An 18391-nucleotide genomic window follows, 5' to 3' on the forward strand; every position below is an offset into this window, starting at 1 on the left:
ACACCAAGCTTCTCTGTCCTTCACCATCTCCCGAGTCAGTGATGCCATCCATACATCTCGTCCACTGTCGTCACTTCTTCTGCCTTCAATCTTTCCCGGCATCAGGGTCTTTTCAACAAGTCGGCTCTTGGAATCAGGTGTCCAAAGTATTGGAGCTTCAGTTTCAGTGTCAGTCCTTCCAATGAATATTCAGGACTGATTTCATTTCGGGTTGACTCCTTTGATCACCTTTCAGTCCCAGGGACTCTCAAGAGTCTTCTCCAACACTACAGTTCCTAAAGCATCAATTCTTTGGTGCTCAGCTTTCTTTATAGACCAACTCTCACATACATACCTGACTACTAGAAAAACCACAGCTTTGACTACACAGACCTTTGTTAGCAAAGTAATGTCTCTGATTTTTAATACACTGTCTAGGTTGGTCATAACTTTTTTTCCAAGGAGAAAGGCTCTTTTAATTTCATTGCTGCAGTCACCATCTGCAGTGATTTTGGAGTCCAAGAAAAAAAAGTCTCTCACTGTTTCCATTGTTTCCCCATCTATTTGCTGTGAAGTGATGGGACCAGATACCATGATCTTAGTTTTTTTAAGGTTGAATTTTAAGTAAGCTTTCTCACTCTCTTCTTTCACTTTCATCAAGAGGCTCTTTAGTTTCTCTTTGGTTCTGCCATTAGGGTGGTGCCTTCTGCATATCTGAGGTTACTGATATTTCTCCCAGCAATCTTGATTCTGACTTGTGCTTCATGCAGCCCGGCATTTCTCATGATGTACTCTGCATGTAAGTTTAATAAGCAGGGTGACAATATACAGCCTTAACGTACCTCTTTCCCAATTTGGAACCTGTCCATTTTTCCATAACCGGTTCTAACTGTTGATTCTTGACCTGCCTATAAGTTCTCAGGAGGAAGGTCAAGTAGTCTGGTACTCAAATCTCTTCAAGAATTTCCCACAGTTTATTGTAAACCACACAGTCAAAGGTTTTGGCGTGGTCAATATAAAGCAGAAGTAGATGTTTTCCTGGAATTCCCTTCCTTTTTCTGTGATCCAAAAGATGTTGGCAATTTGATCTCTGCTTCCTCTGCCATTTCTAAATCCAGCTTGTACATCTGGAATTTCTCGGTTCATGTACTGTTGAAGCCCAGCTTGAAGTATTTTGAGCATTACCTTGCTAGCATGTGAAATGAGCACAATAGTGTCATAGTTTGAACATGTCTGCTTTGCATTTGAGAACTTGTCACACCTGGTAATGTATTTTTGTCATGATTATCATATATGATGTAATTCTCCACGCAAGAATACTAGAGTAGGTATCAGTTCCCTTCTCCAGGAGATCTTCCCGACCCAGGGATTGAACCTTCATCTCCTGCATTGCAGGCAAATTCTTTACCATCTGAGCTACCAGGGAAGCCCAAAATTAGGATAAATTTTGCAAAATAGGTCACAATTCTCATAATCAGAAACCAGTACTACTAGCTAAAGTTTCTCTTTCTTGAGCTGTACTCAGTAAGCAAATTCTGCCTCTTTAATTTCCCATTTTTCAGTATTCCAAAAGAAACATTGAACTTTTTATTTTTCAATAGATAATTACTCCAGAAATACTGTTAATAAAAATATTTTACAATTGTAATTTTCCATAAGTTACAATCCCAAGACTTTCATGACTTTCTGAAGATAGGTTCATCCTTGACTTGGATATTTATTTTATCAATTAAGTCACTAGTTGTTTTTTAAAAGCCATTAATTTGCAAGCCAATTATTAAGATAATTTGGGAGGTATTTATATTATCAATGTATTGATTTTTATTTATTCTACTTTCAAGTGGAAATCCTAGTGAACCTTGCTATAACCATAATGGTTAATGTCATTGTTGAGTTGCTAAGTCGTGTGTGACTCTTTGCAATCCCATGAGCTGCAATGTCCCGGGCTTCCCTGTCCTTCACCCTCTCCCAGAGTTTGCTCACACTCATGTCCATTGAGTTGATTATGCCATCCAACCATCTCATCCTCTGTCGATCCCTTCTTCTCCTACCCTCAGTCTTTCCCAGCATCAGGATCCTAAGATCAGTGATTATATAAAGTGCCCAATGCTGACAGATAATAAAATATTTGAAACCGTATTTATTGTAATTAAAAGGTGACTATATTATGTATGTTATTTTCCTTTGTATACATCTATGTTTTGTATATGGTTACTCTGATCACCTTTAGAAGTTGTCCACAAGTTAAAAGCTATGTCACCTTGATATGTAGGGAAAAAAAATTGTAATTTTGGGATGATGCATTTCCCTACAGATTGTTTGGTAACATAAACATTTATATTTATTATTGTCTTAGTTAAATTTTTTACTTTTTTAATGGCCAAAAGAACATAGAAAACTATGTCCTAATCTAATCTATTGTTTTCACAGTATTTTAGTTTTTCTTTTATGTATTAGTTTCCTGATTTCCACATTTCTCCAGGGTAAATGAACTTAGAAACCATGTCCTAACCTATTGTTTTCACAATATTTTGGTTTTTCTTTTATATGTTGGTTTCCTGATTTCCACATTTTTGCAGGTCGCCAAGAACATTGAAAGAAAGAAAGAAAAGTCCCAATATTTACGGATTGTCTAATATGCACCTGGAATGTCACACAATTAGAAGCCTGCTTTGGTATCCCCAAAATGTGTGTTTCTTCTCACAGTGGGTCCATAGAGCAGGAACACAGGTGGACACATCCTCAAAACTTGGTAACTGTGCCCAGTTTCCCCCAAGTTTATGTCATGATCCCAGCAAGTTAGGAATCACACTATAATGCACTTATTAGTTCTTAACTTGCCTGATTGATTGATGTGAAATTTCCAGAATAGCATTTTAACTCCTTTATGTTCAGTAAAAGAATGCAGCAAAATTCAAATAAATATGACAACATCTGAGATACAAAATATTCTCTCATCCCCAGAAGAGGCAGGAGATTGCTAAGGGAAGCTGTCTTGGGGAGGGTCCTTTCCTCCACTTCTCTTAGGGACTGGACTCTGAATGGAGATTAGAGATTCTCAGAAAACCCTCCCTTAGGTGGCGTCTAATAAGTCCCTTGGGATACCTGTCCCTTTGGACTCCCCAGTCCATCCCCTGCCTCCATAACCAGCTCTCTGCAGCATCTGAACACCGTAAGTTGTTACCGGGAATCAGCTGCTCTTTCAGGATGCTTTCCTCCCACCTCTGCTCAACACAAGGGGCCCAGATCACACTGGGGAGAAGCTGAACTGCAGAGCTTAATGCCGGGAGCTTATTCCTTGTCACACTGGTTCAGCTTCCTTACGGTTCAGCTGAACCATCTGGAGACTTGAGAACCACAGCAGTGCTGGGATTCATGAAATCCAAATAATGCCAAGTATTCAGGGACGGTAAGGAGTGATGTTTTCTCAGGGGGGTGCCCTGGGGCTGTCTGTGGGGATGAGAAGGGAAACAGAAAAGAAGAGTTGCTTTGTCTCCCCTCCCCAGGGGAGCTGGGCATGTGCTACATGTCACAGCCACCCTTCCAGTGAACCCTCAAGAGCTACAGCGAGGTTGAGCCCATCAGAGAATAAACCTCCTTTTCTGAGGATCTGGTCCCATTTCCAATCTGGAGCAGAGGTGAGGGCTCTACAGCTCCCATAGAAGCTCCCCAAGGCAGGACCCCCTCCAGCCTGCAGATGCTTTCCTCTTCTGAGGTCGAGTCCAAATGGGGGCGCTAACCAGGTTGCCTTATTTTATTTTACCATTTATTTCTCTTAGATCTGATGTGGCATGTAGTTTATTATTATTATTAGCTATTATTGTTACCACTACAAGTCGCAGAAAGAGAAATAAATATTCTCTGTTAATGGTAAAAATACATGCTCATCATTCATATTCTGTATGAGTAATTAGATGCACATTTTATAAACAAAGTATGCAAGGATGTTTAGGATTTGGTTAATTTTGTGTTATTGGTGGAGAAATATCCATGCAATAAAGATTTACTTGAAAAAGATAACACTAAAAAAGAAAGAAATTTCTGTATTGGGGATTTAAATGGAACATTTGGAAATTTTCCAAGCTGAAGGAAACCATTATATGTATATTATGGAAAGGTGTTGCATTTCAGGATTATCAGCATATTGGTTATTGTATAAATTATGCATTTATATTATGGTAGGCATAGTCACAATATATACTAAATCCATGAGAACATATTTATTACAGTGCATCATGAAGCCAAATGGACATTAAATCCATGTCTTATATTTATCTTTCATTAAATGTAGCATTAAAGACTATCAGGCAGCTAGAATGTACTCAGTAAGTATGAGTAACTTATATTTTCTGTAGGTTGGAGGATAAGTTTTTGTGTAAAGAAAAGGACCAAGAGGTTAAGAAGTGGAATAGCAAGGAAGGAGAAGGATGAGATCGTCAATAATTCTTTACATTTTCTTTTCATAGGATGTGCTCACTTTTTCCATTTTATGTGCACATTTTTACTATATATCCCCACTCTTTCTCCTGAAGCATATTTTCACAGTCATGTCTTCACAGAGCCCAGAACCATCAACCTGCTTCACTATGTACTTCCACAGTACCTGGTATATAGGAAGCACTCAATAGCATGATCAATTATCATTAACCTTTAACAGATTCTCAAATAGCCTTTCATTATGTGAAACTGACAGTTCTCTATGCTCAGCAGTAGTTCTTGTATCTGGGAAAAGTCACTTATCAGTCCTTACCTCATACAACAACTTTGCGAAGTCTTGGCTTAGCCCTACATAAGCACTAAGATGAATTAGTTTTCAGTTCTTCCTTATTACTTGCTAGTAAACACCCTTACAGTTCAACTGAGCTACGGATAAACATGGGTGATCATCTTAGGAGTTCTTCTTCACACATGCCTACTTAGTAAAGAACTTTCCAACTCCCTGTTGCTTCAAAATTTACTTTTTAAGATAAAGGTTTCATCAGGTTCTGATGTTTTATTTATATATAAAATTATTTCCTTCTTAAATATTTACCTTAGGACTGTAGAGTTGCCTGATTATTTATTAACCAGATAATAATTTGCCATTTTTTAACTCTGGAACTGACATATGTGAATTAATAGACATCACTATGCTTATAAGGTATGCTTGGAACTATACTTCCCCTTTAACCCCACCAGCAGTTTAAGTTGAATCTGTTTGCATTCCATTTGACTGTTTTTAACTAATATTAGATATGTAGATAGCTAATAAAAATAAGGAAAACTAAAGAAGTGTATCTAAAATTACTTAAAACAATTTATAAATTCTTTAGTTATTCTTATTAAAATTTTAAAATCCTATTTTAGTCCAAATCACTGGGGTGAAATTCTTGTGAATTTCTATACTTTCTTTGGGACAAATGAGCTGAACTTGAAATAGTGATAGTAGAATATATTTTAAAAGACACCAGACCTGAGATAAGAACATCACAATTTAGATGTTTACTCATTTGTTTATGTTTATTACTTTGTCATTCAACAACTATTTATTAACTGCCAGGGGTATAAAAATGAACAAGCGTATTCCTGTGCTTTAAAATAAATCTAATTTGAAATAAATATGGCTACTGTTCTTAAAAGAATATACATGCATTCTGACCTTTTTCATCTGTCTTTCACTTTCAGTATAAAAAAATCATGATTTGTACTGTATCTCTTCTTCCATTTGTATTTTCCTATAAAGGAAAATTGGAAAAGGAAATTGCTATTTTAGGAGGAGATGGATTCAAATATATTGTAGATCTTTCACAGTCAAATATTCTTACATGTTGTATGTGCTTAAAAAATATAGAAAGTTTGTTAAACACAGAAATGTTTAATATTAACCTAAGGTCAAATAATCCCTGGTAATATATAGGGACTTTTTATTGTATTAGTTAGGTTACTTTTGTGTCCAGGCAATTTGACAACTTATGAATGATGCTGAGGAGGAAAGAGACATCTCATCTGTAGTTGTTAGGAAGGAATCCATTTCTTTCCCTGAGTTTCACTTTAGTGAGGTTACCTTGGTCCGGGGTCTGGTCCTCACTTTTTAGATCCAGCTTTGAAAAGTGTCCAGGAACTACATTACACTATGTAAACCACAATTGGATAATGCATAAGCCAGAACATCTAGATGTTTTCATTTAGAATTTGCACTGCAATTGCATAATAAGCAAACAACTTTGCTGAGTGATGCATTCCTCTTCTTCGTTGGTGGCTCAGCTGGTAAAGAATCTGCCTGCAATGTGGGAGACCTGGATTCAATCCCTGGTTTCGGAAGATTCCCTGGAGAAGGGAAAGGCTACCCACTCCAGTATTCTGGCCTGGAGAATTCCATGGGCAGATAGTCCATGGGGACATGAAGAGTTGGACACAACTGAGCATTCTCTTAAGTGTTAAGTCTTTAGTTAAACGGTGAATTGGTGAGCACAAAATCAGAGCAGGAGGGGCTAGTCAGGGATCTTACTGACGAGCATTATTGAGGCTGGTCATCCAAACCATCCATCTAGACTGTGGACATAGAATTGCCTGATGCGTAGAGTCCTTGTGTCAACTGGTCAGGCTTCCCTTTCCCTGAAGGTCTGTAAGACGCACAGACAGCGCGGCCTCTCTGACCTCTGTCTGTGCTCTGTACGGAGCAGCTCCTTCCTTTCACCCACAGTCTTTCTTTCTCTAACAGGAACTCACTCAAGTGACTACATTCGCGGTCAATCGCATCTTTCTGCCCCGCCTCCCTAGTACTGTTTCAAAGCACCTTAGGTGGACTTCTGGAGATTCCCAAAACTCATCAGTCACGTGTTTCTTGATATTATCTTGTTTTTACCTATAGTTTGTTATTCTCATCACTTCGGTATATGTTTCCAAGTTTCTCTCTGAAAATTCAATTCTGTCTCTTACATCCATGTTGATATCTCCACTGGTATAGAGGACAGGTAAATTAGGCGTGGTCAAAAAAGCACTTTTTTTCACACTAATCCTAAAAATGTAGCTAAACCTCAAGCTACTTGTTTTTGCAATGGCACTGACACATGTTTGCACTAAAAATTATGTTGAATTTTGACATAGTTGATTGAGGAAACTATCATCCAAGATACAAGGTAAGAAAACAAAGTTTAATTTACCAAATCACAAACTCATAGACTAGATATCTTACCACTGAGATACTAATGCTGCCATTTGTCAAGAGGCAAGCTGAATTTATCATTGTTTCTATTAGATACTTATAAAGTATGTATTAATCCTTATTGCTGATTTCAGTCACTATGCTTTTTTTGTTTACATGGTAATATGTTTTGGATTTCAGATATAAAACATTTCCCAAATATGGAGGATTGAATTAATAGCAAGATGGGTCTAGTTCCTGATTCTAGGCTATGATCAATCTAATTCTCTTTTAAAAAATGTTTTCCAGTTTTATTGAGATATCATTAATATATAGTATTATCTAAATTTAAGGTATACACTGTAATGATTTAAGTTACAAATGCTGTAAAATGATCACCACAATAAATCTAGTAAACATCTATCATAGCATATAGTTAATAGGTACTCTAGTATAAAATAATTTTTTTAATTTTAAAAACTAAAAAATAAATTTAAAAATCCATCTCACATGTTGATAACCGAAAAAAGAGAAACTGTGTTTTTTTTCTTGTGGTTAGAAGTCATAGGGTTTTGACTGTCTTATACCTTTTAAATACACCTTAGAGTAACGTTAATTATATTCATTATGTTAGCTATAGTCACTAGTGCTTATTTATCTTATTTTTTTTTTAATTAGTTGGAGGCTAATTACTTCACAACATTTCAGTGGGTTTTGTCATACATTGATATGAATCAGCCATAGATTTACACGTATTCCCCATCCCGATCCCCCCTCCCACCTCCCTCTCCACCCGATTCCTCTGGGTCTTCCCAGTGCACCAGGCCCGAGCACTTGTCTCATGCATCCCACCTGGGCTGGTGATCTGTTTCACCATAGATAGTATACATGCTGTTCTTTTGAAATATCCCACCCTCACATTCTCCCACAGAGTTAAAAAGTCTGTTCTGTATTTCTGTGTCTCTTTTTCTGTTTTGCATATAGGGTTGTCGTTACCATCTTTCTAAATTCCATATATATGTATTAGTATGCTGTAATGTTCTTTATCTTTCTGGCTTTCTTCACTCTGTATAAGGGGCTCCAGTTTCATCCATCTCATTAGGACTGATTCAAATGAATTCTTTTTAACGTCTGAGTAATATTCCATGGTGTTTATGTACCACAGCTTCCTTATTCATTCATCTGCTGATGGGCATCTAGGTTGCTTCCATGTCCTGGCTATAATAAACAGTGCTGCGATGAACATTGGGGTGCATGTGTCTCTTTCAGATCTGGTTTCCTCAGTGTGTATGCCCAGAAGTGGGATTGCTGGGTCATATGGCAGTTCTATTTCCAGTTTTTTAAGGAATCTCCACACTGTTTTCCATAGCGGCTGTACTAGTTTGCATTCCCACCAACAGTGTAAGAGGGTTCCCTTTTCTCCGCACCCTCTCTAGCATTTATTGCTTGCAGACTTTTGGATAGCAGCCATCCTGACTGGCGTGTAATGGTACCTCATTGTGGTTTTGATTTGCATTTCTCTGATAATGAGTGATGTTGAGCATCTTTTCATGTGTTTGTTAGCCATCTGTATGTCTTCTTTGGAGAAATGTCTATTTAGTTCTTTGGCCCATTTTTTGATTGGATCATTTATTTTTCTGGAATTGAGCTTCAGGAGTTGCTTGTATATTTTTGAGATTAATCCTTTGTCTGTTTCTTCATTTGCTATTATTTTCTCCCAGTCTGAGGGCTGTCTTTTCACCTTACTTATAGTTTCCTTTGTAGTGCAAAAGCTTGTAAGTTTCATTAGGTCCCATTTGTTTCTTTTTGCTTTTATTTCCAATATTCTGGGAGGTGGGTCACAGAGGATCTTGCTGTGATTTATGTCGGAGAGTGTTTTGCCTATGTTCTCCTCTAGGAGTTTTATAGTTTCTGGTCTTACATTTAGATCTTTAATCCATTTTGAGTTTATTTTTGTGTATGGTGTTAGAAAGTGGATGAAATGGACAAATTCTTAGAAAAGTATAACTTTCCAAAACTGAACCAGGAAGAAATAGAAGATCTTAACAGACCCATCACAAGCAAGGAAATCGAAACTGTAATCAAAAATCTTCCAGCAAACAAAAGCCCAGGACCAGATGGCTTCACAGCTGAATTCTACCAAAAATTTAGAGAAGAGCTAACACCTATCTTACTCAAACTCTTCCAGAAAATTGCAGATGAAGGTAAGCTTCCAAACTCATTCTATGAGGCCACCATCACCCTAATTCCAAAACCAGACAAAGATGCCACAAAAAAAGAAAACTACAGGCCAATATCACTGATGAACATAGATGCAAAAATCCTTAACAAAATTCTAGCAAACAGAATCCAACAACATATTAAAAAAATCATACACCATGACCAAGTGGGCTTTATCCCAGGAATGCAAGGATTCTTTAATATCCGCAAATCAATCAATGTAATACACCACATTAACAAATTGAAAGATAAAAACCATATGATTACCTCAATAGATGCAGAGAAAGCCTTTGACAAAATTCAACACTCATTTATGATTAAAACTCTCCAGAAAGCAGGAATAGAAGGAACATACATCAACATAATAAAAGCTATATATGACAAACCCACAGCAAGCATCACCCTCAATGGTGAAAAATTGAAAGCATTTCCCCTGAAATCAGGAACAAGACAAGGGTGCCCACTCTCACCACTACTATTCAACATAGTGTTGGAAGTTTTGGCCACAGCAATCAGAGCAGAAAAAGAAGTAAAAGGAATCCAGATAGGAAAAGAAGAAGTGAATCTCTCACTGTTTGCAGATGACATGATCCTCTACATAGAAAACCCTAAAGACTCTTCCAGAAAATTACTAGAGCTAATCAATGAATATAGTAAAGTTGCAGGATATAAAATTAACACACAGAAATCCCTTGCATTCCTATACACTAACAATGAAAAAACAGAAAGAGAAATTAAGGAAACAATACCATTCACCATTGCAACAAAAAGAATAAAATACTTAGGAGTACATCTACCTAAAGAAACAAAAGACCTATGCATAGAAAACTATAAAACACTGATGAAAGAAATCAAAGAGGACACAAACAGATGGAGAAACATACCGTGTTCATGGATTGGAAGAATCAATATTGTCAAAATGGCTATTCTACCCAAAGCAATCTATAGATTCAATGCAATCCCTATCAAGCTACCAACGGTATTTTTCACAGAACTAGACCAAAGAATTTCACAATTTGTATGGAAATACAAAAAAACCTCGAATAGCCAAAGTAATCTTGAGAAAGAAGAATGGAAGTGGAGGAATCAACCTGCCTGACTTCAGACTCTACTGCAAAGCCACAGTCATCAAGACAGTATGGTACTGGCACAAAGACAGAAATATAGATCAATGGAACAGAATAGAAAGCCCAGAGATAAATCCACGAACCTATGGACACCTTATCTTTGACAAAGGAGGCAAGGATATACAATGGAAAAAAGACAACCTCTTTAACAAGTGGTGCTGGGAAAACTGGTCAACCACTTGTAAAAGAATGAAACTATTTATCTTATAACTAGAAGCTTGTCCCTATTGAGTATGTTCACCTAGTTTCCCCTCCGTACCTACCCTTCAATCCTGGTAACCACAAATGTAATCCCTTGTCTATCAGTTTGGTGGTTGGTTTTTAGCTCCCACATATAAATGAGATCATACAGTATTTGTCTTTCTCTGTCTCATTTATTTCCCTAAGCAGAATGCCCTCAAGGTCAGTTCATGTCACAAATGGCAGGATTCCCTTCTTTCTATGGCTGAATACACAGCCAAACACTCTCTACTTCTTTATCCTCTCATCTGTTGGAGAACACTTAGGTTGTTTCCATGTCTTGACTATTGTAAGTAATGCTGATGTGAGCATGGGGGTACAGATACTTCTTGAGTTAGTGGCTTGTTTTTTTTTTTTTTTTCCTTCAGATAAATGCCCAGGAGAAATTGCTAGATCATATGGTAATTCCATTTTTATTTTCAGGGAAACCTTCCTATTGTTTTTCACAGTAATTGTAACAATTTTCACTTCCACCAACAGTGTAAAAGGGTTCCCTTTCCTTCACATCTTTGTCAACATTTGTCATCTCTTCTCTTTTTGATCATAACCATTCTAACAGGCATGATGTGATATGTCACTGTGATATTGATTTAATTTGTCTCATATTGAGTGAAACTGAATAACTTTTCAGGTACCTGTTGGTTATCTGTATGTACTCTTTGTGAAAAAGTCCATTCAGATTCTTTATCCACATTTAGATTGGACTATTTGCTTTTTTGCTGCTGAGTTGTATGGAGTTTTTTAATATAGATTTTGAATATTAACCCCTTGTTCAATATATATGGTTTGAAAGTAGCTTTTCCCATGCCTTATGTTTTCTTTTCATTCTATTCATCTTTCATTTTTTTGCTGTGCAGAACCGTCTTGGTTTGAGGTAGTTCCACTTGCTTATTTTTTATTTTGCTTTAGATGTCATGTCAAAAAATTCATTGCCAAGAGCCATGTCAAAGATCTTTTATTTTATGTTTTATTTATTTCTTTGTAGTTTCAGTTCTTATGTTTAAGACTTTAATCCACTCTGTGCTAATTTGTGTGAGTGGTGTAAGATAGGAGTCTAATTTCATTCTTTTATATATGAATATCCAATTTGCACATTTACTGAAGACTGGCCTTTCTCCATTGTGTATTCTTGGCCCCCTTGTTAAATATTAGTTGAATATATTTGCAGGGATTTATATCTGTGCCCTCAATCCTGTTTAATTGGTCTGTGTTTCTGTTTTTTTGCCAGTAATGTATTGTTTTGACTAATGTTACTTTGTAATATAGCTTGAGATCTAGAAGTAGAAAGCCTTAAGCTTTGTTCTTCTTTCTCAGGATTGCCTTGGCTATTCTGGGATTTTGGCGATTCCTTAAATATCTAGGATTATTTTTCTAGTTCTGTTAGAAATACCATTGGAATTTTGATAGGGGCTGCACTGAATTCATCTACGGCTTTTGGTAACATATACTAATTCTTCCAATCTGTGAACATGGGATTTAAATGCCAATCATTTCTGATTCTTTCTACTACCCAGTAGTTCTCCTACTGATTTGGACATAAGTAGCTCTGAGAAAATCCATATTTCATGATTATTTTCTTGTAATCTGGCTTGATATTTCTTAATTTCAGGACAGTGTCAGTGGCTCTAGGTAAGTCTGTATTGATACATATTTCTCTTCTGTAAAATTGAATATTAGATTGAGAATTTAATCTATTGAACACTTAACTTTAGAGAGAAATCCTGTCTTTCTTTCCTTTTTTGCTTCCTTCTGCCTTCCTTTCACCCTTCCCTAACTTTTCTATTCTTTCTTTCCTTATTTATAATTCAATGAGTTCTTAAAGATGTTTATTAATAGTTTTCCATATACCAAAAATATATGAAGTATTAAATAAAATAGATGTCACATAACTGCCTGGTTCTCTCTTAATAGTGAAATGGAGAAAAATCAGACGATGGTGACAGAGTTCATCCTACTGGGATTTTGTCTTGGTCCAAGGATTCATTTATTCCTTTTTGGACTCTTCTTCCTGTTCTATCTCCTCACCCTGATGGGGAACGGGGTCATCCTGGGGCTCATCTCACTGGACTCCAGACTGCACACCCCCATGTACTTCTTCCTCTCACACCTGGCCATCGTTGACATGGCCTACGCCTGCAACACGGTGCCCCAGATGCTGGTCAACCTCCTGAGTCCAGCCAAGCCCATCTCCTTTGCTGGCTGCATCATACAGACCTTTCTTTTTCTGACTTTTGCTCTGACAGAATGTCTGCTCCTGGTGGTGATGTCCTATGATCGGTATGTGGCCATCTGCCACCCCCTCCGATATTCTGTCCTTGTGAGCTGGAGAGTCAGCATCAGCCTGGTGGTGACTTCCTGGACATGTGGCTCCCTTCTGGCCCTGGTCCATGTGGGTCTCGCCCTGAGACTGCCCTTCTGTGGGCCTCATGAAATCAACCAGTTCTTCTGTGAAATCCTGTCTGTCCTCAAGCTGGCCTGTGCTGACACCAGGCTCAACCAAGTTGTCATCTTCTCGGCCTGTGTGTTTATCTTACTGGGGCCCCTCGGCCTGGTGCTTCTCTCCTACATGCGCATCCTGGCCTCCATCCTAAGGATCCAATCAGGTGAAGGCCGCGGAAAGGCCTTCTCCACCTGCTCCTCCCACCTCTGCGTAGTCGGGCTCTTCTTTGGCAGTGCCATCGTCACGTACATGGCCCCCAAGTCCCGCCACCCTGAGGAGCAGCAGAAGATCCTTTTTCTGTTTTACAGTCTTTTCAACCCCATGCTGAACCCGCTGATCTACAGCCTGAGGAATGCAGAGGTCAAGGGTGCCCTGAGGAGAGCACTGTTCAAGGAGAGTCATTTCTAACTGGTGACATTTGAATCCAAAAAAGTTCTCTGCTCTCGTATGTGTGCTTTGATGACACAAGAATAAGACTTCCCTCTTCCTTTGAAGGAAAAGTTTTAGCTATATTGCATTCATTGATTTTTCTATCAGATGTGACTTTATTGTTATTGTTCAGTCACTAGGCAGGTCCCATGAATTCCATGAACTGCACTCCAGGCTTCCCTGTCTTTCAATATCTCCCAGAGTTTGCTCAAACTCACGTCCATTGAGTCAATGATGCTATCCCACCATCTCATCTTCTGTCACCCCCCCTCTCCTGTCCTCAGTCTTTCCCAGCATCAGAGTCTTCCAATGAGTAAGCTCTTCACATCAGGTGGCCAAAGTATGGAGCTTCAGCTTCAGCATCAGTCCTTCCAGTGAATATTCAGGGTTGATTTCCTTTGGGATTTACTGGTTTGATCTCCTTGCAGCCCAAGGGACTCTCAAGAGTTTTCTCCAGCAACACACTTCAAAAGCATCAGTTCTTTGGCACTCAACCTTCTTTATGGTCCAACTCTCACGTCAGTACATGACTACTAGGAAAACCATAGCTTGGATTATACTATGATCTTTTTTTGATCACTCTGATTTTAATATCTCTGAAATTAACATTTATTTAAATTGATTTCCTGAGTCTACAAAATTGAATGTAGTCTTTCCACTTTCCTGCCCTAACTATATTAGCGCACCAATTGTATAGGTCACAAGATTTGGAAGAAAAAAGAAAGTTATGAAGGGAAGTGATCTTCAAAGCTTGAAAGCACACTTGTCCACTTTCAAAAATTGCACTCCCCCTGTTCAAGAATAAGTCAGAGATGTCTAGCTAGTTGTGTTCCATAATGTTGAAAAATCTCATATGAAAATTGTTGAGTCATATTAGGGAGTTAACAAGCAGGCTGATTGAAGGAACATAATTAATACAAGGTATTTTGGAGATCCAAACCAGTCAATCCAAAAGGAATTGTACTGCAAGGAGATCCAACTAGTCAATCCTAAAGGAAATCAGTCCTGAATATTCATTGGAAGGACTGATGCTGAAGCTGAAACTCCAATACTTTGGCTACCTGATGCGAAGAACTGACTCCTTGGAAAAGACCCTGATGCTGGGAAAGATTGAAGGCAGGAGCAAGGGGCAACAGAGGATGAGATGGTTGGATCACATCATCTAGGCGATGGACATGAGTTTGAGTAAGCTCTGTGAGATAGTGATGGACAGGGAAGCCTGACGTGTGGCAGTCCATGGGGTTGCAAAGAGTCAAACACGACTGAGTGACTAAACTGAGCTTAACTGATTTTGGAGAAAGCAGGAAAGATCAAGGAAAAGCTTGCTGATGGGGTGGAAATAGTATGTTGTTTACAGCTTTGGGGGTAAACTGATTAGCTCGTGGCTACTAAAAGAATAAAACTAGGTGGATAATGGGTACAAACAAATAATTTCTGTTGTTTTTTTTGTTCCCAGAAAATGTTGTGTGTTGAATGTAAGTTATATAGATGTACAGACTGTCTGTGTATATTATTTTCTAGTGTGTTTTCAATAGTAATTTCATAGAAAATTTTACCTGATAGTATAAGTGGCTAGTATGGTATGACTGGCTCTTCTGCCTTGTGGTAATTAATTCTGTTTTACAAACCAAATGGTCAGAGTTGAGTCCCATATGTTTGACATAATTTTTTCAGGGTGTTACTTTTAAATCCACTTTATAACTTGCCCTGAGGCAAGGATGGCCACTTTCCTCCAGACTCTTCCTCAATTTCACAGTAACAGTGAACAGAAGGGTTGTTCAGTAGAATAAGGGTGTGGCCTTCATTTGGGCTTTAATAACTTCTCAACCCTGCTCTTAACTACTCTGTGTGGGCAACAGTGCTTACTGACTGTAGAAACAAAGGGGGTTTTTATAATAAGAGTTAAGGTTTGAATTAATCACTCAGTGCTGTAGACTCCATACTTATATCGATCATTTACATGGATCATCTTGTTCAGTCATCATAACATATCCTGGAAGAGGGCCCTATTGTCAGTCTGTTTTATGTATGCATGGACGAGAAAAATAGTGTCAGACTTTTACCTGGACAGCCTGACTACCAAGCCTTGTGTACTTAACCATAACAATGTCATAGGTCAATATCACTATAATTCAATAAAGAAGTCTAAGATATCTTCTGCACTGTCTCATGTATGCAAAGTGAGCTACTCTTTGCTCTCGGCGACCTGGAAGATCAGAGACCGTTTATGAGAGTTCGGTTGTCCTGGAGAGTAAAACCTATGGACAGAGTTGCAAAAGTCATTGGACTTCTAGAGGAATGCAGACCACGAAGAAGGTCAGAATTAAGTCTACTCTCACTGAGATTGGTGACCTAGTTCAGCTAAGATCAAAAGTCATTACAAAGACATCAACACCCTCTGTCTTTCTCTCTCTCTCTCTCCATCTCTGATTTTGTCTCTCTGTTTCTCTCACTACAGGCCAGGCACTGCACTTTACAAGAATTATTTCATTTCATCCTCAAAATAACCCTCTGAGGCAAGAGACAATCCCCACTTTACACATAAGGAAACAGAGGCAGAGGGATTGAGTAACTCACCCACTTCACAGCGAATGACAATCCAGTTCAGGATTGTAGTAAGGCAGTCTGATTCTTGACCCTATAATCATTACCACTGGGTAGTGGACTCTCTAGAGCAGACCTATGGGTAAAATCAGGGAAATCGAGAGGCTGGATCAAAGCAAGTGACTCAGACCAGTGAGGGCATTGGGCTTTCAAAAGCAAGGACTTGCATTTGCTAAAGAAAGCAGCTTGACTCCAAAGAGATATATGAACAGTGGGTGTAGTAACAAGGAAGAACTGTGGCTCCAAGGGTCAGAGATGGAGGCGGTTCTCTGGAAATGAGCCGAGAAGTGAAAGAAAACCAACGCAAGAGAAGACTGATGCCTCAGTTTCTCCCTGGCTCCTCACCAGCAGAGAACAGGCAGAATGGATGCTTGATAGTATTTTGTCTAAAATGAGCCCTTTCCCAAGACAAAGGAGTCCAGATTTCATTTTGTGGCATTCCCGCAATGGTTAAAAGGGTGGTATTTATAGAATGTTGCTCAGGTATGTATCATGTTTCACCTGTAAGATGAAGAGCTCCCCAAGGGCAGAAATGGACCCTGCTTATCACTTTTCACCAACACTAGCACACTCCCTAGCATAGAGCGAGTACTCAACAAGCGCCATTCATGTGAATTTATGAGCCTTTATCAATTAACTACTTACACATAATTTTCAGTGTTAAACTATCTTCTGACTTTTTTTTACATTTTAAAATTGTTCTCATTTGCATAACATAGTATGTAGAATATGATTATAGCTAAAATGTATTTAGTACTGCCTGTGTACCAAACACTGTATTAAAATCTTTAGATTATAATTATCACAACAAATTGTGAAGTAAATACTAAGTGTATTCTCATTTATAAAAATTGAAGTTTAGAGAATTAACATACTCATTGTCACTAAAAATAAAAAAGTGAAATCAGAATTCAAATTGAGTCAATCTAATCTTCTGTAGGTGGCACAGTGGTAAAGAACCTGCCTGCTAAGGCAGGAGATGCAAGTTCAATACCTGGGTTGGGAAGACCCCCTGGAGAAGGAAATGGCAACCCACTCCAGTCTTCTTGCCTGGAAAATCCCATAGGCAGATGAGACTGGTGGCTGGGCCGGGGATCGCAAAGAGTTGGACACGACTGAGTGAGCACACACAATCTAGATTAATTGCAAATCGTTCTTCTGAAAAGGACCTTCTGATATTTACATCTTCAATGGCTAGACCAGTCCTGTTTTATAGTAGACCCTCAGTAATTGACTAAATAAAACATGATCATTTAGCCAAAACTCCTATCCAAGAAAAGATATGTACCTCCATAAAACATGTGACTTAAATCTGGCAACCATTAATCTTTCAAAGTTAGACATCTTACTAACCATTAAACAATTTTAGTTCCATATTCACTCTGTTCTTGCAAAAGTTTCTTATGGGAAGAATATTAATAATTATATTCCATTTGCCAGTGATTCTGAGCTATTGCCCATATATTAAGATGCCTAATTTAAAAAGAGCTATGTATATTCCTTTCTATCATGTAGAACAGAGGTTATGTGCCTTTCAAAAAGAGCATGCCAGATCCTTTTGTAGTTCATGAGCATGATGATTGGGTGTTCACGCTGCTGCGTGACATGTGCCTCCCTCACAAACCTTGTTACGACATCGGCACATTACCTGTCTGACGTGAAAGAAAAAAAAAAAAAAAGAGCATGCCAAATAGCTAAACCAGGATGGTGCTTGTACTAGCAGAGTAGATACGTAGAATGTGTTAACCCTTCTGTGTCTTGTGTGATATGGTGAAGAATTAGGGGCTGTAACTACCGCAGGTGATAGGGATGGGAAGCTGGGGTGGAAACAAGTTCAGAAGCCACTAGAAATTGGATCCCACTGTGTCCTTGGCATGTCACATGGGCACTGCCAACTACTGACCTATAGGACAACTGTTCACTGCTAGGTGGTATAGACTTGTGCTTCTCTGGTGTCAATGTTGATGCAAGTCATCTGTTGTTGTTCAGTGGCTCAGTCATGTCCAACTCTTTGTGACCCCGTGGAGTGCATCACACCCACACCAGGCTTCCTTGTCCTTCACCATCTCCCAGAGTTTGCTCAAACTCATGTCCATTGAGTCGGTGATGCCATCCAACCATCTCATCCTCTGTCGTCCCCTTCTCCTGCCTTCAGTCTTTCCCAGCATCAGTGTCTTTTCAAATGAGGCAGTTCTTCGCATCAGATGGCCAAAGTATTGGAGCTTCAGC

The 18391-nt window shown here is 38.5% G+C and overlaps 1 protein-coding gene and 1 non-coding gene across 2 annotated transcripts; both read left to right on the plus strand.

The window, feature by feature from the left end:
* Window positions 1-12604: 12604 nt before the first annotated feature.
* On the plus strand, window positions 12605-13537 carry LOC122674189 (olfactory receptor 2A1/2A42-like). The gene has a single exon (XM_043872329.1). It carries the CDS (start codon window positions 12605-12607, stop codon window positions 13535-13537), a length of 933 nt encoding a protein of 310 aa, XP_043728264.1.
* A 4177-nt stretch (window positions 13538-17714) lies between these two features.
* Window positions 17715-17820, plus strand: LOC122674999. The gene has a single exon (XR_006335155.1). It is a non-coding gene; the product is annotated as a small nucleolar RNA U13 (small nucleolar RNA).
* Window positions 17821-18391: the final 571 nt, after the last annotated feature.

This window comes from Cervus elaphus, chromosome 18 (genome assembly GCF_910594005.1).
Source record: "Cervus elaphus chromosome 18, mCerEla1.1, whole genome shotgun sequence".
Taxonomy (NCBI): domain Eukaryota; kingdom Metazoa; phylum Chordata; class Mammalia; order Artiodactyla; family Cervidae; genus Cervus; species Cervus elaphus.